General features: G+C 39.1%; 1 protein-coding gene across 1 annotated transcript in view; it reads right to left on the reverse strand.

Moving 5' to 3' along the window:
* The window catches only part of STXBP6 (syntaxin binding protein 6), a 305,332-nt gene that overhangs the window by 198,189 nt on the left and 80,778 nt on the right, over positions 1–26,365 (reverse strand). The window contains exon 2 of the mRNA XM_003408782.4: positions 22,976–23,164. Coding sequence (XP_003408830.1) covers positions 22,976–23,129 — 154 coding nt within the window. The 5' untranslated portion in view covers positions 23,130–23,164. The remainder of the gene's footprint in view (positions 1–22,975; positions 23,165–26,365) is intronic.

The raw sequence follows: 26,365 nt of genomic DNA on the forward strand, positions 1-26,365 counted from the left end.
GTTTTGCCATCCCACTAGGGTTAAAGGAGAGTCGATTCCAGAGCAGAAAGAGGATCTCAGCACCACCAAGGAAGGAGATCCATGAGTGGAGCACACCCTTTCGACCTGGGATCTCTGTGCTGAGAAGCTCCTGGAACCAGAAGACAGAGAGAGCTGTAACACTGAAGATGGAGAGAAGTGGCAGCAGAGAAACAGCAGCAGGAGAGACCTGCAGGAGACAATGTGGTGGGCTTCCCAGCCCACGGAGTGAGAAGGCTGAGCGCCTTTGGGCAGGAGGCTTACTGGTGGAATGGGGTGCCTCTGGGCACTTATCGGCAGAGCGAAAAGAGCTCTGTAACACTTGCCGGAACAGGGCAAAGGCCCAGCGACCAGAGAGAGGTGTGCCTGCAGGCACAGCTGAAAACAGGCAGACATGATGGAAGGACCATATCCTAAGAGTTCCTGAACCTGAACTGTAACCTGTTTACTTCCCTCATAAACCCCATAATCATGAGTACTGCCTCTGAGTTCTGTGCGGCCATTGCAATGAATTATCAAACCGATAAGAGAAGTAGAGAGTGTCCTGTGAGGGGTGACTGGTGTCAAAATTAGTAAAGATGGTGTAAAGAGGGGCATATCTGACCTCTGCCTCACAGAAATCAACCTTGGGCTGTTGCTCTTAATTCCTCTACCCCCTTGTGAATTTAAAGGAGGTCAGATGTCTCTGCCACGCCATTTTCACACCTCTCAACATATTTAATGATATTAACAAGTATTCCGTTTCCTCACTTCAAAGTAGAACTCCATTGTATTGTCACTGGTTTTCTCTCTTCAGAACTGATACTTATATATTAGCCAAGATGGCAGTGACAAACTCATGACTGGGCCCCTAACGTATGTCAAGCACCCTGGACTAGAAGCTGTGTTTGGTCCTTTGTTAGAACTTCGATTCCTGTTTGAAGAATGTGCAAAGTCACCTGCTGCTTCTGCGCCCTATTCTAATCCAGTCCCTTACAGACTGGTGGCACTACCTTTTTTTTCATCATTAGAAGAGTGCTTTTAAAAGTCTGATGTAGATAATGAAAAAGCTACCATTTAGTAAGCATTTACAATATTCCGGAACCAAGCAAGGAGGTATATGTATATCTTCTCATTCAAATTTTCTTTTAGGTCTCGTAATAGCTCTCAAAGACAGATATTTTTAATCAACATGTTGCCTAAGAGGAAAATGAGCTCAGCAAGGCTAAGTGACTCTCTCTAGGTTACACAGGTTACATGGCTAGAAGGTAGAAGAACCAGGATTCGAATGCACATTTTTTTTTTTTTTTTTTTGGTCTCCAAAGCCTTTGCTCTTACACACAGTTGCTTCTGATCAGTTACTTTGATCCTAGAAATAGAAGAAACACAGATTATGCACACAAACTATCACCAGATCAGCCATTCCTGGGCTATAGGTTTTCTCCATTTGTTACTTTATATATGACAAAATAAAGCCTCGTATCAAGACGGGGCTTCTGCAGTTGCTCACCAGTATGGTATACCTGACCTATCAGGGTACACAGAAAGCTTCATCTTTTCAAGACTCATAAGAATATTACGATGTGCCAAAGAGTGTATCTCATAAGACAAAACTTGAAAGTTCTAATTAGACTCAATGTGGTTAGGCTAAAAATAGAACCCAATTTATAAATCTAAGTAAATCATTTCAACCCAAATCTCATTTTTTATTACTGTACGGACTCAACTATTAACGACACTAACGGCATTGTATGATGCCAAGTGCTGTATCCTAAAAGGACTCTAAGTATCACCATCCTTTTCCTACATCTAGGCCAAGACGAAACTGGTCACGGGGAGATGTAAACCCATTTCTGCAGAACTTCCCGCTTCCTTGTGACCTGCAAAGCATTTCCAGCCTGGGCTCAAAGGGCTCCTTTTATGTGGAAGAAGATGCCTTTCTTCCTCAGACCTCAGCGTTTCCCAGAGCTGTACTGAAGCTCAAAATAAAATTAGATTTTGGAAGGAAGCGAGTTTGAAATATTATGTAGAAGTCTTGGCAACAAGATTTCTATCATGTCATAGTTTCAAGCCAGAGAATTTTGATCTGGAAGGCCTGCTAACCGTGATTCTAAAAAAATTTTCCTGAAACTGAAAAAAGAAACTGAAGACGGCATTTACAATCCTAAGTGCTCTTGGTTAGTTAGAGGATTTATGGAAATGAGCAGTGCAAGGCTCCTTAGTATCCAGTTGCATTTCTTTTCTATAATACTCTTTGTTAAAACTCATAAATCAACAGAAGCCAAATTAGATGAAATCAAAGTCCATTTTGCAAACTTTCTTCTAAAATTCAAGGTAAAAAAAAAAAAAATCATACTAAAAGATTTCCAGCAAGTGTCCTTAAATAGCAACGCTGAACAAATGTTTCTAGCAGATATATAAACAAACAGGATAGGTACTAAGGAACAATGACCAAAATGAGGAGCCCAGATGTTTATCACAGTGTGTATCAACCCCAGATATAATTACCTGGTGAGCTGTAAAAATGAATGGTAACAGTTGCTTAATAAATGTTCTCAGCGTTACTGCTGCTACTATCACAATCACTAGTATCATCACCAGGACTACTTTTAGAGCAATTACCACTTTTTGCAAATACAAATGTCCTCAAGGAAAGTATTTAAATTACAGATCAGTCTTTAAAGGTTTTTGAAAATTACATTATTTCTCTACTACCTTCTCAGCTCAGCCACTCTGAGGAATTCCACTTTTAATAGTGTGGGCAAGGGAGAAAGTGATTTTGGAGCCTGGAGCCCTGGTGCTGCAGTGGTTAAGCATTCCACAGTTAACCAAGAGGTCAACGGTTCAAACTCACCAGCTGCTCTTCAGGAGAAAGATGTGACAGTCTGCTTCCAAAATTATTTACAGCCTTGGAAACCCTATGGGACAGTTCTACTTTGTCCTACAGGGTCGCTGTGAGTTGGAATCGACTGGAAGGCAGTGGGTTTGGTTTGGTGGGTAGCACTTTGAGGAAGTGAGTAGTGGCCAACCATGACGGGTTGGAACAAGAGGCTTTGGGAAGCAAAGGGCAATCGTTACCTGTTGGTAGGTGAACAAGAATCCTGAAATGAGGAGCAGAGAATAAAGGAATGGAGGGTACAGACACTCTCTGAAATATATACTCACAGAAAATCACACTCAATCTCAAAACTGTGTTATTCTGAAAACAAAAGTGCTATTTTTAATAGTTTCAAATTCCCTGGAAAAGAGGGTGTTGTGACTCATGTTTGTCTCTACGTAATATGTGGCACATCTAACTGTCTTTCAGAGACCTAGTATCGGAATTTAAATTCAAAACATTTCTTTCTCAAAGTGAGCTGGCATCACAGTGCTATAAGGAAATGTTGACATTGCCCTTATGTATAAAGTATAACAACTGGCAAATAAAAGAGGAATAATAATGTACAAAAAGAAAAAGGCACTGGCTCAAACAGAATTACCCACACGGGAACCGAGGACTCTGCTATATCAGCAAAGAATGAGTTTCCCTTGGATGAATCAATAAACGTCAGGTCCAGATAGGAAATGAGGGTTTCCCTCTTTTAAACAGTACAAAAGGCCAAGGAGATTCAGAACTAAATAAACCGGGCCCAACCTGATGATGGTGTATTAAAAGCAAAGTAATAGATGTTTACAACCAGCCCAAATCAAACCCAATATTGGAACTGAACAAGTAACTGTCTCAGCCAGATATTCAGGTTTCAAAAGAGGAGCAGACACCTTCTGAAAGGAGAGCCATCTCTGCAACTACTCAGTGCTCAGCACTGTGACAGGGCCCTTGCCTGTGTTAGGACACTTAGTCCTCATAGCAGTTGGCTCTCTACCTTCCAGAAAACCCTGGAATCATTAGGGAAGGGAGGGCAGCTGGGAGTGATCCCAAAGGGCAGATATGTGCTGACTACTTTGGGCAACTATCCCTAAAAGCCAGAGATTTTGATGTCAGATTACTGTCCCTTCTTCAGTGGCCAGAAGTTATTACTACTATAGCAAAGACCTCCATCTCACCTATAGCTGGGGGTCTCCAACAGTCTTTGATTACGCATCCCCTCAATATAAAAGCTATCAGTATAAACCCCAATTTGTAAAATTACGGTATTTGTAAATTATGGACTACGGTTCTGATAAATTATAGTGATTATAAAGCAGATATGAAGTGTATAAACTAGAAAACAATTATATTTTAAATAGAAATTCTAATATTTTCTTCTCTTAAGCCAACGGACAGGCAATGCACCGCATTTAGAGACCATGGCATTTCTGTCTTTCCCTTTAAGAAATCTCCCACTAGGTACTCTCTGAGAAACCCTGGCCGTGCAAATGGTTAATCACTCAGCTGCTAACTGGAAGGCTGGTGGTTGGAGCCCACCCAGCAGCTCCACAGGTTAAAGACCTGGCAATCTGCTTCCATAAAGATTACAGCGAAAAAACAAAAACAAAAAAACCTATGATACAGTTCTACTCTGTCATGTGGAGTCATTATGAGTCAGAATTGACAACAACACCAAACAACAAAGCACTCTCCACTTTATGAGTCCCAGAGCCCAGAAGGAGGCAGTAGAGAAGCATATCAGGGCTGTACACTTGGTCTTTATGGTTGACCCACATCCAATTTCTTACAATAACCAAACTTTGGGAGAGATGCCACTTCCTTGATTGGCAGCTGACAGGTTCTTCCCAAGAGTGAGTGGTACAAACTGATCCTGCATACTGATATGAAAAGGAACTGCACAGAAATAAGTCCTCAAATTCATTTTACGCACTGATCCCAACTCTTCCTCATCTAACCCCACCCCCAAGGTCCAAATTCCCAAGGTTCAAAACCAAAGTGGCAAGAAGATCTGAACACATTTTTTTTTTCTTCTTTTGCCTGACTATAGTGGTTTCGTGATGTTGGGTAAGTCATCCAACCCCTGTGCGCCTCATTTTCTATGTAAAAATGGGTGTTAAATTTGAGAATGACTAAGGATTCTTCTAGATATACAAATCTAGAGTTCTTTAAAAAAAAAAAAAAAAACTAAGAAGTTAATTTCCCCCATTCTCCCCAGTAGGTTCAAATGTTGGTTCTGATATAATGTCAGATGTGAATCATTAATTAAACACACTGACCTAAAACAAACAAAAACCATGAATATGTTTGGTTGACATTTACCATCTCCCCATCCCTTATTTAACAACAATACCATAGAAAATGCTGTCTAACAAATTCATAACTGAAGCAGACCAAAAACATGAGGTAAAGAGCTATCTCTTTTGAGGAACATTATGACTAACTTTAGGTAAGACGCATACCTTCTTGTTCTCTCTTTTTCTGCAAACACAGACATAAACACATGCACAGCACACTTATGCACACATGCATATGGAAACCAAATAATGCTATAACTCTACAAGGAACAGGCATCGTATACACCTCAAAGAAAACTTGGTGAGCAGAAGAAATACGATGAGGATTGTTAACCAGTTCTTAAGCACACAAACTACAACAAGACGTTTTATTTATAAAGTTCTGGTGGGCTTCGGTTTTAAAATAGTTCCATTTTAGTCCACTGCAGAACACTGAGCAGAACACAGAGGACTGAGGCCCCATTTGACCACTCACAGTGTAAATGTTTCCTCTAACAAGTTATCAGTCTATTTCAGTTTTCTCATCTGTAAGATGGGTATTAAAAAAATACTATTTCTCACTGTGAAAAACTGAAAAATCAAAATATCGAGCAACAGATAATGGTTAAGTATTCTACAGTGATCTAGAAGTCATTAAGATCATCTTTATAAAGAGTGTATAATAAAGAAAAATGATCACTATAATACTAAATGAGAAAGTGAGCACAAAATTGTACCTAGATGATTATAAAAGGGGAGGAACATTAGTAAACATGAAGCCTGCAAAGTCAGTCACCATGTTTGTATGATTTTCTCCCCTTGGTTTTCTTTTTTCTTTCTTTCTTCTTCACCTTGATATTTTCAATAAAGAACATGTATGCAGTTATAATACCACTTGTCTGTCAGTTTGTCATACTGTGGTGGCTTGCATGTTGCTGTGATGCTGAAAAGTATGCTACCGGTATTTCAAATACCAGCAGGGTCACCCATGGTGGGGAAATCTCAGTGGTGCTTCCAGATTAAGACAGAGTAGAAAGAAGGACCTGGTGGTCTATATGCAAAAAAAGATTGGCCGGTGAAAACCTTACAGATAACAGTGGAACACTGTCTGACATAGTGCTGGAAGATGAGCCCCTCAAGTTGGAAGGCACTCAAAACACAACTGGGGAAGAGTTGCCTCCTCAAAGTGGAGTTGAACTTCATGACACAGACGGAGTAAAGCTTTCAGGATATTCATTTGCTGATGTGGCACAACTTAAAATGAGAAGAAACATCTGCAAACACCCACTAGCACTTGGATCGTGGAATGTACAAAATATGAATCTAGGAAAATTGAAAGTCATCAAAAATGAAATGGAACGCATCAAGATTGATATCCTAGCATTAGTAGGCTGAAATGGACTGGTACTGGTCATTTTAATTGGACAAGCATATATGGTCTACTATGCCGCAAATGACAAACCGAAGAGGAACGTTACTGCATTCATCATCAAAAAGAACATTTCGAGATCTATCCTGAAGTGCAACACTGCCATTGATAGGATAATATCCATACACCTACAAGGAAGCAAGTTAATACAACTCTTACTCAAATTTACATAACAATGACTAACGCCAAAGATAAATTAAAGATTTTTACCAATTTCTGCAGTCTCAAACTCATCAAACATGTAAACAAGATGCATTGATAATTACTACAGATTAGAATGTGCAAGTTGGAACAAAAAAGATCAGCAGTTCGAAAATATGGCCTTGGTGATAGAAACAACACTGGGGATCACATGATAGAATTTTGCAAGATCAACAACTTATTCACTGAAGTATCTTTTTTTCAACAACATAAAGGATGAACATACTTGTGGGCATCACCAGATGGAATACACGGGAATCAAATTGACTATATCTGTGGAAAGAGACAATGGAGAAGCTCAATATCATAAGCTAGAGCAAGGCCAGGGGCAATAGCAGAACACACCATCAATTGCTCATATGTGACTTCAAGTTGAAGCTGAAGAAAATTAAAACAAGCCCACAAGTGCCAAAGTATGACTTTGAGTATATCCAACCTGAATTTAGAGACCACCTCGAGAATAGGTTAGATGCATTGAACACTAATGACCAAAGACCAGAAGAGTTGTAGGAAGACATCAAGGACATCATATATGAAGAAAGCAAAAGGTCATTAAAAAGATTGGAAAGAAAAGAACAAAATGGATGTCAGAAGAGACTCTGAAACTCATTCTTAAACATAGAGTAGCTAAAGCAAACTGAAGAAATGATGAAGTAAAAGAGCTGAACAGAAGATTGCAAAGGGCCGCTCAAGAAGACAAAGTAAAGTATTACAATGAAACGTGCAAAGACTTGGAATTAGAACCCCAAAAGGGAAGAAGTCACTCAACATTTCTCAAGCTAAAAGAACTGAAGAAGAAATTCAAGCCTCAAGGACTAATGTTGAAAGATTCTATGGGCAAAAGATTGAATGAAACAGGAAGTATCAAAAGAAGGCAGAAGGAATAAACAAAGTCACTGTACCAAACAGAACTCCTCAACATTCAATGATTTCAGGAGGTAGCATATAATCAAGAACAGACAGTACTAAAGGAAGAAGTAGAAAAAACTGGAAAAAACAAGGTGCCAGGAATTGATGGAATACCAGTTGAGATATTTCAGCAAACGAACTCAACACTTGAAGTGCTCGTGAAATTTGGAAGACAGTTATCTGGCCAAATAACTGGAGGAAATCCATATACATGTCCATTCAAAAGAAAGGTGATCCAGTGAAACACAGAAATTATCAAACAATATCATTAGTATCACACGCAAGTAAAATTTTGCTGAAGAGAATTCTAAATTGGTTGTAGCACTACATCAAAGGAAACTGCCAGAAATTCAAGCCAGATTCAGGAGAGAGCAAGGAACAAGGGATATCACTGTAGATGTCACAAAGATCTTGGCTGGAAGCAGGGAATACCAGAAAGAGGTTTATCTGTGTTTTATTGACCACACAAAGCCATTCCACTGTGTGGATCATAACAAATTAGGGGTAATATTGCAAAGAACGGGAATTCCAGAACGCGTAATTGTTCTCAAGCAGAACCTGTACATAGACCAAGAGGCAGTTGTTCAAACAGAACAAGGGGATATTGCATGATTTAAAATCAAAAAAGGTGTGTGTGCCTTTCACCATACTTATTCAATATGTGTGCTCAGCAAATAATCCGAACAGACTATATGAAGAAGAATGTGGCATCAGAAGACTCATTAACAACCTGCAGTATACAAATGACACAACTTTGTGTGCTGAAAGTGAAGAGGACTTGAAGCACTTACTGATGATGATCAAAAGCTACAGTCTTCAGTATGAATTACACCTCAACATAAAGGAAATAAAAATACTTAAAACTGGACAAATAAACAACATCATGATAAATGGAGAAAATAGTGAATTTGTCAAAGATTTCATTTTAATTGGATTCACAACCAACACCAATGGAAGCAGCCATCAGGAAATCAAATGATGTCTTGCACTGGGCTAATGTGCTGTAACAGACCTCTTTAAAGAGTTAAAAAGCAAAGACGTCACCTTGAGGACTAAGGTACACCTGATCCAAGCCATGGTATTTTCTACTACTTCATATGCATGGGAAAGCTGGACAATGGATAAGACTGAAGAAGAGTTGATACCTTTGAATTATGGCATTGGCAAAGAATACTGAATACACCATGGACTGCCAGAAGAACAAACAAATCTTTCTCAGAAGTACAGCCAGAATTCTCCTTAGAAATGAGGATGGTTAAGACTTCATCTCACATACTCTGGACATGTTATCAAGAGGGACCAGTCCCTGAGAAGAACATCATGCTAGGTAAAAAGTAGAGGGTCATTGAAAAAGAGGAAAACTCAACAAGATGGATTGACACAATGTCTGCAACAATGGGCTTAAGCATAACACCAGTTGTAAGGATGGTGCCAAGACTGGGTAGCCTTTCCTTCTGCTGTACATAGGGTTGCTATGAGTCAGAACTGACTCCACGGCACCTAACAACAATGTCATGGATTGAATTACGTCCACCCAAAAAGGCGTGTATCAATTTGGCTGGGCCATGATTTCCAGTATTGTGTGGTTGCCTTCCATTTTGTGACTGTAATTTTATGTTAAAGAGGATTAGGGTGGGATTATAACACGCCTACTAAGGTCACATCCCTGATCCAGTGTAAATGGAGTTTTCCTGAGGTGTAGCCTGTACCACCTTTTATCTTACAAGAGATAAAAGGAAAGAGAAGCAAGCAGAGAGTTGGGAACCTCATACCACGAAGAAAGCAGCACCAGAAGCAGAGCGTGTCCTTTGGACCCAGGGTCCCTGTGCCTGAGGAGCTCCTCGGCCGTGGGAAGATTGATGACAAGGACCTTCCTCCAGAGGCGACAGAGAGAGAAAGCCTTCCCTGGAGCTGACAGCCTAAATTTGAAACCTACTAGACTGTGAGAGAATAACTTTCTCTTTGTTAAAAGCCATCCACTCGTGGTATTTCTGTTATAGCAGCACTAGACGACTAAGACAAACAATAACCATATACATTTTTAGGGGGAATATACTCGAAAATTCATGGATCCAAAAACACAGTTGTCTCTTACCTACCAAGAAGATGAAAACGATTCTGAGCAGAGCAGAAATCTCTAACTGCTGCTTACATTTTCCAGAAAGTCAAGAAGGCAGCTATCAATCTCATTGCTTCCTTTTATGACAAGTGAAACTTGGCTCTCAAGGAATCCAGGCCTGGTATATTGTTGACTTCTCAAATCCCCTTGCCAAGCCCTCAAAGGTTTCTCTGAGCAGTGTACTTTATTAAACTGATATAAATCTCAAAATCCAGCCTGGCACAAGGTCTACAACCTATGCCACATGGGACCCACACAGGACAGATGAAAAATATTTTGGGTTTAAAAAGGTTTTTTTTGTTTGTTTGTTTTTTAATACCCCCAGATCCAAAACCAAACCAGCTGCCACCAAATCAGTTCCAAATCACAGTGACCCCATGTGTGTCAGAGTAGAAATGCGCTCCACAGAATTTTAAATGTCCATGACCTTTTGGAAGCAGCCTGCCAGGCCTTTTTTCTGAGGCACCTCTGAGTGGATTTCGACTGCCATCCCTTCTGTTAGTAGCAGAGTACTTAACAATTTGCACCACCCAGGGATTCCACTAATATCCCCAGAGAAGTTAAAACTAAAAAGCAAAAATAAAGTTCCATTTTCCTCCTGAAAGCTTTCTTTGAGGATATGTAGAACTGAACTCAATTACTGTGAAAAAGGGGCATTTGGGGAAAGTTTAGATATATTTACTGCCCATTAAATGATCATTTATTCCTCCATAACATGAACTCTTCCTTCAGGCGAAACACTCAGGTACTTCAAAAATTTGAGATAACAGCTTCCCACTGTAGGCCACAATGGAGGCACTTATAAGTGGCTCATTTTGGATCATTCTAAAAGTTTGAATAAATCAGAGAATTTTGCATTTTCTTCTTGGCAACTAGGCCATTAGTTACCAAACTCCTTCTCAGTAATCTGATGAATTCCAAGGGAATTAAAAGACCACCCAGTAGCATCTCAGTGTGAATAACAGCAAGTTTTTAAAAACTGCCAAACCAAGTGCCAGCTGGTAGAACCCAGAATGGCTGTGTGGGCTCACAGCCCATTCGGAGCTCAAATCCTGAAAGCAAAACTCAGGAGTCTCAGCAGACGTGGGATGTTGCCCCATTCTCCCCCAGGCACTTCATTTGTTCCACATAATTCAGAACACTGGGGACAGGGAGGTCTCTATCACACAGTCTCCACCCTCTAGAGGCAGGCAGTCTGGAGAAGTAAACGGAAACCAAATGGACAGACGAAAACACAGCAATGCTAACAAATATTATGGGGACGGTATGGTAAGATAGAGGAGGACAGCATTCTAAGCACAGCAACTAAAACTGGCCATCTATTTTTCACGATACTGGGTGAGTTGGCACCCTCATGGTCCTTGCAGTTATTTACAGTTCCTTAAAAAAAAAAAAAAAAAAAAATTTTTTTTTTATATGCAGTTTAGCATGACTGTACCTCATTCATTCATTCATCCTCTCCCTTACCCTGTTTCCCCAAGGGTAACAGCAAATGCAGTTGGAGAAACAAGAACCTGATCTTGGCTGAAAAGCTGGGTCCACAGGCATTTGTACCAGCCTCTCCCACTTCTACTGTTTGCTTAACAATGCACTCGATTGACCCCAGGGAATGTTTTGTTTTATTTTGTTTTAATTTTTCTTTTGATCCAGTGAAGTAGGTGTAGGAAAATAACATCTCCCATTTCAGGGGCAGGGATTCAATCTCCTAAGCCAGTTCTGGCTCCCCACGAAGTTAGATAAAGAGGCCTGAACACAATGGACTTCAGTGTCCAATATATCCAGCAATGCACAAACACACATGAGGTCAGAGCGGAAGTTTTCAAACTCTCTGAAACAGAATAGTGGTGTGATGCCCCCAAGCATTCTGGTTTGGGAGAAAATAATTTTGGGAAGATAGAGAATCAAGAGAGGCCTGGTTTAGAAAGTGGAGGTCAGAAGGAACTTGAGAGCCTAGGGAGAGCTAGGAAATAGAGGGGAGGTGAGAGCAGTGTGGAATGGAGGTGGGACACCTGCAAGCCCAAATCTGGACTGCCATGTGATTTTGCCTCACAGGACATGAGTCACAGATGCCTGTCACAGACATACATTAACATGGTTTTTAAAAACTGCAATTGAATTATCTTCATACGGAAAGAACCAGTGGGCATCCTATTTAACGACAATAATATTGCTAATAAAGCTGAGCACCTTCCATATATAAGGTATTATATACACATATATATTGTGCAGATGGCACTGGGTACTGGGTTGACTACCAACCGAAAGGTGGCTGCTTGAACCCACCCCATGGTATTGTGGAAGAAAAGCCTGGAGATCTGCTTCCATTCAGATTACAACCAAGGAAACCCTATGGAGCAGTTCTACTCTGTAACATATGGGATCTCCATGAGTGAGAACCAATTTGATGGCAATGGGTTTGGTTTGGTTTTAATCTTCAAAATAACCTTGGACTATTTTTTATAGATATTATTCCCATTTTATAGGTGAGAAAACTGAGGATCAAAGCCATGATAAAGCTACTATAGCCAGCACTGTATTTTAAGTCAGTCTTACTCCTAAGCTTGTGTCCTGCTGTAGTTGGGGTGGAAGAATACAGAGAGCAACAGGGACTCTTAGTGTTGGGCATCTAACTACAACTCAGCTGACACATGAAAGCCCTGATGGTGTTCAACTCTTAGCCCAAGAGCAAAAAGCACTAACTTCTAAAAGGAGTAACTTAGAAAATCACCAGAAAAAAAGAACACATCTACATGCACTGTGTCTTCTTGGTCAGCTGTTGTTTTGGAAGTCTGCCAGATGTACAGAGCCTTGCCAGCCATCTTCCAGAAGGAAAGATGTCTTAGGTTGCAATCTCCCTAACCACCACTTGCTCTACCTTTGCAATCAGTCAAAACTAATCAAATGGGACCTAAGTGAGTCAGCTGTGAAACTCCTGTTCTTCATAGCGAGCTGGGTCATGGGAGAGCACACAGATGGAGCTTCATTTTTAAATAAATGTTTTGGCACTAGCCTCTGTTAAGAGTTTTCCCTTGTTCCCATCCGGTTTTAGTACTGGAACACATACGTGAGAGAATGGAAAAAGAAAACTCTGTGGAAGTGCTAAACCACTATAAAAGCTGAAGTGGTCCACAGATCATTTCCTAAATCCTCGGAGATTAGAACGCTTGCCCAGGGAATTTTGTCACATTGTTGTTAAGGAATGGGCGAGTCCTGTTCTTTTTCTGACCTAGGCTTGTTCTGGAAAAGAAATGAAAAAAATGTGTATACTTTGCAGTCGGATGGACCAAGGTGCAAGTTTCAGCTCACTACTACTGAATACCTGACCCTGGGCAGTGTATTTACCCACGTTAATCCTTGGCTACTTCGTCTGTAAAGTAGAAGTTACAACACAGCCTATAACACAGGACTGTTGTGAGTATTAAATGAGATAATGCCTCTTAACTGCTTAGTTAACTATTGTTAGGTTCTACTATTCCCAAGGCTTTAGAAAAGACAAATACCCTTGCTAACAGATTTTATAGGAAGAGCTCTAGAACCATCAAGAAAACTCTAAAGAATGTGTAAAGGATTCACTTTTTTTTCTAATATACAGTTGAACAAAAGTTCATAAGTGGTAGTGTCCCTATCAGAAGCTGATCAGAGATTCTCTGGGGAATTAGCATTTTCTCTAAGAGTCAAATACATCCACTAAGACTATTATTTCAATATGTGGCTTCCTTAACAGCCCAGTAATTGGTGTGCAGGATCGTCACCACCCAGCCCAAACCAACCAATACTTAAACTGTAGGAGTCTGGAGTAATGCTAAGACACGATCATCATTACAGTTCTGTAACAGGGTAAGAAAAGATGTGTTTGGTTTTGGAAGTCCTCTCTCATACAACTACAATGCCTGAGAGACAGGGCAGAGCACAGTGGCTGAAGTCCTCAATTTTCTCACCTACAAATGAGGACAGTCCTATTACCTACCTCATAACATTTTAGTAAGCATTGAATGAGTTAATACATGTAAAGAGCATAGAATCATATAGGAACTCAGTAAGTACCATCCACTACACAACTAGACCAATAAGCAACATCATGATTCATGGAGAAAATATTGAAGTTGTCAAAGATTTCATTTTACTTAGATCCTCAATCAAAGCCCAAGGAAGCAGCAGTCATACCGCATATTGCATTAGGCAAATCTGCTACAAAAAAACCTCTTTAAAGTGTTAAAAAGCAGACATGTCACCTTGAGGGCTAAGGCATGCCTAACCCAAGCCATGGTGTTTTCAATTGCTTCATAAGAATGCAAAAGCTGGCAACCAACAAGGAAGACTGAAGAAGAATTGATGCCTCCGAACTAATGTGTTGGCGAAGAATACTTAACATACCATGAACTGCCAGAAGAACAAACAAATCTGTCTTAGAAGATGTACAGCCGAAATGCTCCTTAGAAGTGAGGATGGAAAGACTTCATCTCATATACTTTGGAGGTGTGATCAGGAGGGAGATTAGAGGGGCAGTGAGAAAGAAGAAGACCCTCCATGAGATGGATTGACATAGTGGCTGCAACAATGGGCTCAAACATAGCAACGACTGTGAGGATGGCACAGGTTTGGGCAGTGTTTCATTCTGTTGTACGTATGGTCACTATGAGTCGGAACTGACTCCATGACACCTAACAACAACAGCTCTTATTATTACTATTACTAACCCAAAGGTAGGCTGGGGCCACCCTGACCATACTGAGCACTGAAGTATGTGATGGGTGCACTCCAGGTGCTACACTGATGGTCATTTATAATTGATACCTGGAGGCCAAACCTCCTGGGCCAGAAAACATTTCAGAAGAAAGCTCTCTTCTTTTAACTCCCTGTCACCAAGGGTTACTGTTGTTACAAATGTTTTAATCAAATGTGTCTATGCACATACATCACTAAAGGACAAAATTCTCGAGATATATCATAATAGATGCTGCGTTTTTATAAAAGATTGTAGGAAGAATCATAGAATCAAAGCATTGGAAATAACTTTCTGTTTTATAGTACATTGTCTTCTAGAGCTACTTAAAAGTTTCATGGCTGAAACATACCAAATCTCTATAATGAGATAAAAGGTCCACCCTGGTATACATTCCAAATTTAAGAAATTCTATTAATTAATAACCTTAGAAATGAAATAGGAAGACACAGTGTAGGTCAAAACTGTTTATGTCTCTATCAATTTTGAAAAGTTGGAGAGAAATCTGTTCCTTAAAACATAGTCCTCTCTACAACATCCTCCCTACATCCTCCTGACCTACTCCAGAAGCAATAGGGTACTATAACAGTCAAAGTATAGCCATTGGTGTCTCAGATAGATACTGGGTGAATGGTCAGTTTTGTCACTTCCAAAATGGTGGCAGTACACTGTATCTCTGATGAGCATTGGTTCTTACATCTGTAAAATGAAGAATATACCACCTAAGTGATAGGGTTGCTGTGAGGATTAATTAAAATTAAACTAAATAACATGTAAAAAGTTTTTATTTACTTCATAGTTTTTCTAAAAATTTGTATTTTCAGCAATACTTACTACTTATATAACAATCCATATTATTATAGTTGCTTTGTATTTATTCTTTCACTGCTAATACCTTTGTATGCCTCAGATTTTGGAGTGAATTTCTTCATTTTTCCTGGGTAAAAACTCTCAGAAAGTCAATACTCACCACTTCGGAATAAATCATTTCTATCAAGGTCAAATTTCATCTGTCTTAAATTCTTTCCTCCTCTCTCTTCTAATATTTATAGACCTTAGATGAGATTCAGTCTGAATGAGAAAGTGGATAAAAAGATTTGTTTCTTGTCTTAGGCTGTGTTTTCTAGGGAAGCAAAACCAGTAAAGCATATAAATACCTATATATAGAGATATATATCAAGGAAATGGCTCACATGGTTGTAGAAACTGGAACATCGCAAGTCTATGGGTCAGGGTGAAGGCTTCTCCTGATTCACGTAGCCACAGGGGCTGGTGAACTCAAGATCAGCAGGTCAGACAGCAGGGCTCTTACTCACAGCCTGTGAAGACTGACAAATCCCATGATCAGCAGGCAAGTGGACAGGTAAACTGTTAGCTCGAGTCCCAAGGACCAGAGGTCAGACAAACAGGATCCAGTTGCAAAATCCAGAGCAAGCAAAAGCCCTGGAGCCTTGCCAAAAGGTACACCTATATCAGATGTAGGCCACACCCCTAAGGGACTCCCTTTCAACTGACTGACTACTCACAGCAGATCGCATCATGGAGGTGATCACATTTTATCAAATCTCACAGTGGAAGTGATCACATCATCACAGGATTGCCAAACTATATTGTAACTGCCAAACCACTGAGAATGGTGGTCCAGCCAAGTTGACACACAACCTTAAAGATCACATTGCCTACACTAGATTGCTAACACCTACATTTGGTTACCCTAACTCCAGTAACAACTTGCAAAGAATTTTCTCAAACATCATAAATATTTTAAATGCCTCTTCAAATATCAACTACTTGAATTTCTCCCTACATGATAAGCATGGAATAGGAATGAAATTTGGTATAAAACTTCCAAGGGAGCTCAGAATCCCAGAACCTCAGAGCCCAAAGGAACCTCAATTTAACTACGTTGAACTTTTCAACTAAATAAAGCAAAGCCCAGAAAATTCAGCGATTTGACCATGGCCAGACAAGACTGAAACATACACAACAGAATTGAGTAGCAAAAATATATTTTTATGTCACATATACCAATAACACAAATCAGAGCATAACTTCTAAACTAGCTTCTAAATCTCTTGGGTCTAAAAAAACAAACAAAATACACTGCCATCAAACTGATTCCAGCTCTTGGTGGCCCCATGTGTGCAGAGTAGAACGGCTGCACATAGTTTTCTTGGTTGTAATCTTTATGGAATAGATTGCCAGGCCTTTCTTCTGTGGCATCTCTGGGTGGTTCAAACTGCCAGCCTTCAGGTTAGCAGGTGAGTGCAAACCATCTGCACTACTTAAGGACCTGAATATCTTAGATAACACTCTCAAAATACAGATAAGCTTCCTCACTACCCCCATGCTGCGTTAGTAAGACCTAAGATGGAGTCACGGTGATGCAGTGGTTAAAGCAATCAACTGCTAACCAAGAGGTCAGCAGTTCGAAACCACCAGTGGTTCCATGGGAGAAAGATGTGGCAGTCTGCTTCTGTAGAGATTTACAGCCTTGGAAACTCTATGGGGTCGCTATGAGATGGAATCGACTTGACGGCAGCAGTTTTGGTTTAAGGTGAACCAGGCCATCTGTAGTTTGAAAAATTCTAGAGTTTATTTTTAGGAACACGTAGGCCTTGACAACCAGGGAGATAATGGACAGTACTGCCAGGCTCATAATCCATGTCATTGCCTTCCACGTATATACATTCACAAAAATTATTTCATCAAAGTACATTCGGAACTTTTTTTTTTTTTTTTAAATAGGAAACTTTTGCTCTTTCTACAAACCTAAAACCATTTTTAAAAGACTGATTTTCTGTTTCAACAAAATGTGTAAAAGAAGGTACTAATCACGAAAATTAAAGTCTCCCCACGTTCCTTCTATAGGAACAATGAACAGCAGCCAAGTCAAAATTTTTATCCATTTACGGACATGAAGTCTAGCATTATACATTATGCAGACAGAATTAAAACAGATCAGGAAATAGATTTCAAACATGAAATTACATATGTTCAATAGCTGTTCAATAAGCTGATTTTAACTTCTTAAAGTTTCTAGACTAGACCCAAATTATCATAGAAGAAACAACTGACTGCAGAAACTGCTATTGGTGGGGCTTGTTTTATGTTTTGAAAGAGGTAAGAGTTACAGATAAGATCTAGTCATCATCAGGTCTATAGTAAGCCACACAGTCACTATTCCTCTGTCCGTGGAGGTTTGTGTGTTGCTACGCCGCGGCACACGTTTCAGTAGAGCTTCCAGACTAAGACAGACTAGGAAGAAAGGCTTTGTGATCTACTTCTGAAAAATCAGCCAGTGAAAACTCTGTGGAACACAATGGTTCAATCCTGTTGTGTGTGCTGCCTCCATGAGTTGGGGCCATCTCGAAGGCCGCTAACAACAGCGGTGCGCCATCCATTTAAATAGCATCTTCCGTTAAGTATCTTTTGTGTTTATATGTAGCAAAGTGCCAAGGGCTATCAGGAACTTAGGAGGACACCTAGACCTGTGTTTGAGCAACTGAATCCATGTGTGCGAATAAAATTTAAGAGGTAGCACAAAATAAAGATTTTCCAGTAGATAGATAATACAGATAGAGACAAAGGTTTACATGAGACAAAGCTGCTTCTGAGTGACCGAACAGACCATCTGGGATAACTCCTTATATCTACAAGGAAGAGAGCTAGTTTATGCCCACCTTGGAGGGCAGGCTGAGATAGGAAGGCTAATAAATTCTCAGGGTCACCCCACTTGTGACTCTGTGAGACTTTTTTTTTTTAATTCAATTTTTTGGAGATTTATTTACAAATAATAAAATGCATCCATTTTACGTGTACAGTTTGAGAAACTGTGACAAATGTACACACCAATTAACCTCTGGCACAATCAACACCATTACAAAAAATTCCCTCATGTTCCTTTGTGACAGTCCTCTACCCCCGGCAACTACTGATTGGTTTCTGTCACCATAGCTTAGTTTTGTCTATTCTAGAATTTTACGTAAATAGAATCAAATAGTTTGTAGATTATTTCGTGTATGGCTTTTTCGTTGAATATAATGCTTTTGGTGTTTGTTCATCTTTCTTATTGCGAAGTAATATTCCGCTGCACAGACACAAAGTAATTTGTTCGTTCATGTGTAGATGGACATTTGAGCTATTTTTGGTTACTATGAATAAGCCTATTATGACCAATTGTGTACATATCTTTATGTGGACACATGCTTTCATTTCTCTCAGGTAAATGCCTAGGAATGGGGTTGCTGGGTCAGATAAGAGCATATTAACTGCCAAATTGTTTATCAAAGTAGTTATATCATTTTTAGATTCCCACCAGCAACATTTGACTGTTCCAATTGCTCCACGTGTTTGTCAACATTTGGTATTGTCAGTCTTCTAATTTTTAGCCATTGTGGAGAAGAGAAAGCAGAAACCAAAGCTTTAAGATTGCTAATCACAGAGGAATGTCAGTACACAAGCAATTACATACCATTCAAAAAGCTCATCAGGAAGTCCAATGAGAAACACTTGAATCTAATTCCAAGACTCTATGAATGACCAGAAAGATTACCTCTCTTACAGAGTTACAGCTAAGTAACCCGAGAACAATAACTTGTTTTTCCCATTTCAGCACCTTTTTTTTATAGCTCCAGAGGATATATAACCCACTCTGAAAAGAAACTTTATGATCACAGACCTCAACTTCACAGATAGTAAATTCTAACAGACCCTAGGGAGGAAAAAAAAAAAAAGATTCACACAAAGAAACATTAGTGAAAGACACTGGGATACATAAGACACCCATGCTTAGATGCCTGTTTTGGCAAACTTTTAAAGCTATGCTATTTTTTCCTTTTTTAAAAAATTTAACTTAATGCTGGTTAAAGAGTGATTAAAAATTATTCATAGATACTGCCCTATATTGAGCACATTTTGTCTGTTCAAAATGGGTAGCTGGTTTTCATCAACCAAACCACAAGCATTACGGACCTGACTTCCAAGAAAGCACAGGCAGTTCACACTATTAGCAAGAAGGAAGCTGTCATTCTGGGCTCTTCTTTTATTTCACAGCCTCCTATGTGAGTTGAGCTACAAAGAGGGTTATCCTTAGACTGAATGGGAGAAAAGAAGAAACACAAAATCCATCTCAGTCTTTTAACAAAGCTGCTATTCCCTGTGTCAAGAATACCCTCTGCACCTATGCTACCCTTTCTTCAAAACCCAGGAAGCCCTACTTATATCTCAGCTCTTGGTTCTTCCAGCCAGGCAAAATTCTCCTCATACATGGCTTTCATATCACTGTACTTTTCCTTTTTAAACTTGTCACAATTTAAATTATGATTCTTGTAGTAAACAACTAATTAATGTCTACTGCCTCTCCCCCACCAAATGAGGTAAGCACCATGAGTGAAGTTAGCATGGTTAGCACATTAAAAAAAAAAAAAAATGTTGTTATCAAGTCGATTCCAATTCATGATTACCCCATGTGACTCAGAGTAGAGTTGTGTTCCATAGAGTTTTCAATGGACAATTTTTCAGAGTACACTACCAGGCCATTTCTTCCAATTTGTTTCTAGGTAGACTCGAACCACCAACATTTTGGTTAGCAGTTGAGAGTTTAACCATTGGCTTCACTTAGGGACTCCTGCTCAGCACACAGAAAGGACTTAATATTTGACAAATTAGTTAATTAATTGATCAAAACATTACCTTATCTGGTGTTATGGATTGAACTGTATCTTCCAAAAAGATAGGCTAAAGTCCTAATTCCCGTACCTGTGAACGTGGGAAATAGGGTCTTTTAAGGTATTATCAGTTAGGTTCATATGAGGTCACAGCAGAGTAGGGTGGGTCCTAATCCTATCTGAGTGGTATTTTATAAAAGAGAAAAACAGACACAGAAACACACATAAGGAGCACAGTGGCAGAGGAGGGAGAATACCTTTAAATGTAAAGACGCATCTATAAGCCAAGGAGTGCCGGGAGCCACCAGAGGCTATGAAGGAGGCACAGAACCAGCCCTCTGAGAACGCACAAATGAATTGTCCAATTTGATTTGGACTTCCAGCCTCCAGAACTGTGAGACAATAAATTTCTGTTCTTCAAAGCCACCCACGTTGTGGTGTTTTGTCATGGCAGCCCTAGGAGACTAATGATGTGACTGATAAGTCTCTCAGCTTCACATACATTAAAACTCCATGGTGGCTGCTGCTTTCTCAATTATAAGAAAAAAGCCAAACTGTGAAAACCTTGGGTGTTAAAGCTGTTCAGCCTTCTTCTGTCCCAATTTCCATTATACTGCCTGCTTAAATATCAGATCCACTCTATCAATCTATCCTCTCAAAATTCAAGACCATGAAAAGGATGAAGACTTTCAGAACAAAAGATTTTCTTCCAACAGAATGCAACAAAAAAGCAATTCTCATAGTTTCAGACTTTAAACCTGAAGGTCTTGGTAAACTGTAAAGGAAATGCAGCTATCCAATAAGTCCCAAGTCATTGTCTTCTATGGCAGGAGAAATATTACGCTATTTCACTGAGATTAAGTTGTAAGTTGTTAAAGTTTTCATATTACTCTTGCAGACTTCATAATCTAAAACAGGCAAGATAATAACAGCATATGCCTAAAATGAAAACAACACCAACAACAAAAAACTGCCCTCTTTTTTAGTTTTGTGCATAAACAGTAAATCCCCAGGTTATGGGCATCCAATTTATGGACAACTCATATTTGCCCTTTAATGTTATGCAAATTTTCCCTCCCTTTAAAATGAATGAACTAACCAACCCCTACTTGCAATAAATTCGTCATAATCAGCACTTGCTGCATGTACAGCTTTTAAATCACTGAAGAGGCTTCAAGCCTTTTCTTGTCCTAAAGTAATGCTAAATGACAACTGTATGCACCTGTTCCGACTCCCCTACATTCAACTTAAGACACACTCAGGAATGGATCTCGTTCGTAAGCCAGGGACTACCTGTACTAGGTAAAACTCAAGTGGCTTCTGGACCATCCACCTTTCCTTCAACTAACCCATCTACAAAAAATCTCAGTGAAATATTGAGAGAAAAGAGTTTAATAAAATTAGAATCACTAATTTTCATGCTCAGTCCATGTTTGGCTCAGACCAAACACAAAACAAATTTTATTATAATATATTCTATTCATTTTGGTGCAAGTAAAAACTCTACAATTTAAGAATATAAGCATATTCTTAATACCCGAATCTCATGAACACAATCGTTGAAATGTATTATGAAAGGGTGCTTCTTTTTTTCACTTAGTTATTAGATATTAATTGAGCACCTATTATGTGGTAGGCACTGCCTAGCTCACTAAGGAAATGCAAATATCCTCTAACAATATCAAAATTTCATTGACCTAATCATCATTTGGAATTAAGAAAGAAAGACCAATGTTTCAGGGTCAGTTCTTCGCACTCATTTTAAGTTCTCTTCTAATCATTGGAAAGACATTCTTACCCAAAATTATTTTCTTATTTTATTTTAAACTAAGATACAATGTTATTATTATCTTTACACTTTCTTTCTGGAAAAAAGACATCTCCAACCCAAAATTCTGATAAACTTAAATGATCAGAGCCTTAATTTAAAAAAGCAAAACACGGGTTCAAAAACCAGTTTTATTCTCAGTCCCTTATTGAGGGAAATTTTTTTTAAAAAAGGGATGAATTAAAGTAAACCTAATTTTTCCGTTGCTTTATTATAAGAAATATTATCAGAAATATAACAAACACCCCATGTGTTCAGATTAGCATCACCCATTACTCCATGAAAAATTCATTCAAATTTTATCTCCAAAAACTTGGTATAAATCCACAGTAAATCCCACAGATCTCCTACAATCACAAACAGAAAGGGAAAAACATAATCCAACAAAACTTGAAGCTTAATAAAACATATGCCTCTTCCTGACAAGGCTACAGCTGTCAGGAAAAGCAGTGATTTTTCAGTTGAACCTTCTTTCTCACATTCTATAAGGTTCCAATATTCATCTTGAGACCAGACTACTACTGGTTATTCGCAACTATTAAGAAAAAGAAAGTCAATGCAACTCAGGCTGCTTGTAATGCCAATTATCCAAATACCAGGAATTGTTCTAAAACTAAAATCCTGAAAGACAGGCTACTTTCTGTCAATGTTCTAGTGAAGGAAAAATATGACCAAAGAAATAAACAATCCCCCAAGTGTGCCTGCCATACCCTTTACATAAACTCTTAATGAACTGGAAAATAACATTGAAACTGAACCTCCTTTCCCTTCCAATACAAGGCAACCTCACAAGTAGATGTTCCACAAGTATACAAGGATCAAAGGAAGATAACAGAGAGATAGGAGTGGAAGAGCCAACATTTATGAAATCTGTGTATATAACTCTCCTGGATGCCTTAGAATGAAATGTCCTAAAACAGAAGTTGTTTAAAAAATATTAATATTTGGTTTTCATTACCTGACAGGCAGATAAAAGTTAAATATTCGCCTTGACCCCCAGTTGCTAGGAAAGGAATCTTTTTCTTTGTCCTCCTCTTGACTTGGACAGCTCCCAGCATCCTTTCATCAAGAGGTGCAAAAATTTCCTTGCTGATGGCAGACTTGGCGCTCATTGTAGAACAAGCGAGGAGGGCACGCAGTGAGTTTCCTAAAGAAGAGAAGGAAAGTTGGAATTAATGTTGTTGGCAGGGCTCATAAAAGAATGAGCAGCAAGTGGGTTTGCATGTGAAGTAATTCAACTTGCAGTTTAACTTCTTACTTGCTCGAAATGTGTTATAGAATCACTAAAACCAAGGTCTTCACATTTGCAATATTTATGGAAAGCTACAAACAAAAGGGAATTTCGATTTATTCCCTGAAAAAATCAAACGCAATGGGAGATGGGCAGCAGGGGATGAGATCTAGAAAGTTTGTCAGTCTGTATCCCAACTGCGCCTAACTGAAACCGGCAAGCAATACCCACCCTCCTCCTATGCCGTAAGGAGTACGATTTCACACTCCCATTGAGAAGTCTTTCCACTGCCCAACAATCCTTAAAGTCAAGAAGTTATTTGTTGTTGTTAGGTGCTGTAGAGCAGATTTTGACTCATAGTGACCTCATGTGACAGAGTACAACTGTCCCATAGGATTTTCTAGGCTGTTTAATCTCTGTGAGGCAGATCACCAAGTCTCTCTCCTGCAGAGCCGCAGGGTGTGTTCAAACCACCAGCCTTTTGGTTAGCAGCCTGGTGCTTAACCCATTTGCCACCAGGGTCCCTTATACCCCTTCAAAATATCGTTTAACTCTAATGTAAGTCCATTTCCCTAATTATATTCATATGGAAATAATTACATCATTTTCTACATAATAGAAGCCCTGGTGGCACAGTAGTTAAAGCGTTCAGCTGCTAACAGAAAGGTCAGTGGTTCCAATCCACCAGCTGCTCTGAGGGAGAAAGATGTGGCAGTCTGCCTTTGTAAAGATGTACAGCCTTGGAAATGCTATGAGGCAGTTTTACTCTGTCTTATGGGAAGGATCTCTATGAGTCAGAATCCACTCAATAGCAGTGGGTTTGGTTTTTGTCTACATAGTAACTATACATTCAACAGGAGACCACTAATTTAATTACCCATCACCTGGCTTTGATCACACTAAGTAATTAATCCTTATTTATTAGCTTCTTTTAACGGGTCCTATTTTCCAGTGCTCCTCTGCCTCCGGTTGCCATGTGATAGACCCTTGCCAAATTCCACATTTTCCTTCGGTCCAAGTGGACACAGGATTCTAAAAAAATGTCTGACTAATGCAAAGTATTTTGAAAATGTTACCCAGCAGTTCCCACATGTTATGTTCCTATGTTTAACTTGCAGTAGGTGCCCAATAATTAAGAAAATAAAGCAGTATGTTGCTGACTCACAGTGAGTTCCCCCTCTCCTCATGCCCCAAGCTTACACACACACAGTCCCCGTGGTATATTTAGTTTTCCAAAAGCTGTACTTTCCTAATGGTCTTAATTCTGCTTACTTGTGTCTGCTACACTCAAGGTCAATCTGAATTTCGACCACATCATGCAAGAAGCTCAACAGCAAACTGAATAAACTATTGCATCATCCTAACCAATATTTGTTCAGGCAATAAAAAATGAGAACGAGAAAAGCCAAGGGGGCCTATGGGTTTGTCATGTGGATTGTGCAAGGTATTTAGAGACCCTGTTGTACAGAGTCGGAATTAACACAATGGCAACAAGTTTGTGTTTTTTTTTTGGTATACAGATAAACAACACAGCTATAGATGGCAATATCAGCACAAAGAGTTGACCAGCCTGGGGTAAAATTGAGCCAGTTGGTGAAGAAACACCTACTATGTGCTGCCCTCGATGCTCAATATTAGAAATACAAAAAATAATTGAGATATTACCACTGATTTCTGATGAAGAACTGGGAAACATTCTCCCTGCAAAATTCACAACTGTAATCTCCTGGGAGGAAAGAGACATATTAAAAAAAAAGAACACCCCTCTGGTTAAGAATATTCCTCCTTGTTTTATTTCTGTAAAAGAACAGAATATTCCTCCTAGTTTTAATTCTGTAATAGAACAGATTTTAATAGTGGCACCAAGAAAAAAAGAATAAAAAGGGCTCCTGTATATTATTATTTTATTATGTATGTGTATATGTATACACATATATATTTCAGATCTATACCTGCTCTGACCATTAGACTGTACCACTGCCACCAGGTTCTTCATATGGCCAAGAACAAAATGACAACAGTGTAGAGGGACCCGTGTTTCATTTCCTAGAAGCCAGCAAACAGAATTTCCCCTACCATGATTTACCTCAGGGACTTTCCTAAGCAGGTATTACCATTTACCAGGGACTTTTTAATGAAGGAGAGAAACATACACTAGCTCTCTTCTAGCTCTAAGGCTTCTCATCTCTGTTCTGGGGCATGTGAAAAAAAAAAAAAAAGGAAGTCATATTTCCAATCTCATTAGGCTGTCTCTTCTTGGACCAACACCTTCCCAATTGCAGCATGGCCTTCACCTTTCCAACTCAGATTCACATTTTTCTAGAACCATAGTTAAAAGAAATAGAAAGCTATCATTTTATCGTGTGGGATTTGTCAGGGGGGAAAAAAAAAGACCAGAAAAAGGCATGTGCATTTAACCAAACTCTTAGGAAATCAGCTCTTTGGAAAAAAAAAAAAAAAGTAACAAATGAAAATGACTTTCTGTTGATTTCTATACTGACATTCAAAGGCCAGGAGCAGAAAAAGAGAAAAGGTAATACCAGTAATTTCACTGAGCACACGTTTTGAAATCCAACAAACCTGGGTTCAAATTTCAGCTCTAACACTTAAGATCTATGTGACTTTGAGTAAATCTCTTAAAATTTCAAAGCCTTAGTTTATTAACTGTAAACTGGGGTATCTTCACCAACTTCATGGTACTGCTGTAAGAATTAAGTGAAACAATGCATGCATTAGTTGAGCACCTGAACCATAATAAAAGCTTAAAACCAGAAAATTTTCATAGCTCCCCTGCTACAATATAAAAGACCCTTAGAACTTCTAGAAACTGAGTAAATATAGCCATCTATACCAGAGTTACTTGTAAAAGTGACATCTAAGTTTATTTGCCAAGGCCTTATTTTTTTTTTTTTAATTTATGGATATGAAACCCTCTAAATATGGAAAAATGGTCTATTATATGGAAGGCTCTTTACTAAGTATTAGAAAAGTGAGGAATTTATACATTTCACCCTCAAGAAACTCATTAATAGATTATCAGACTCATCCTATGGAAATTATCAAAAGATTTTGCTCAGAACAATGTGCAGGTATGTGTACAGTATACATTTAATACCA

This window comes from Loxodonta africana, chromosome 10 (genome assembly GCF_030014295.1).
Source record: "Loxodonta africana isolate mLoxAfr1 chromosome 10, mLoxAfr1.hap2, whole genome shotgun sequence".
Classification (NCBI taxonomy): Eukaryota; Metazoa; Chordata; class Mammalia; order Proboscidea; family Elephantidae; genus Loxodonta; species Loxodonta africana.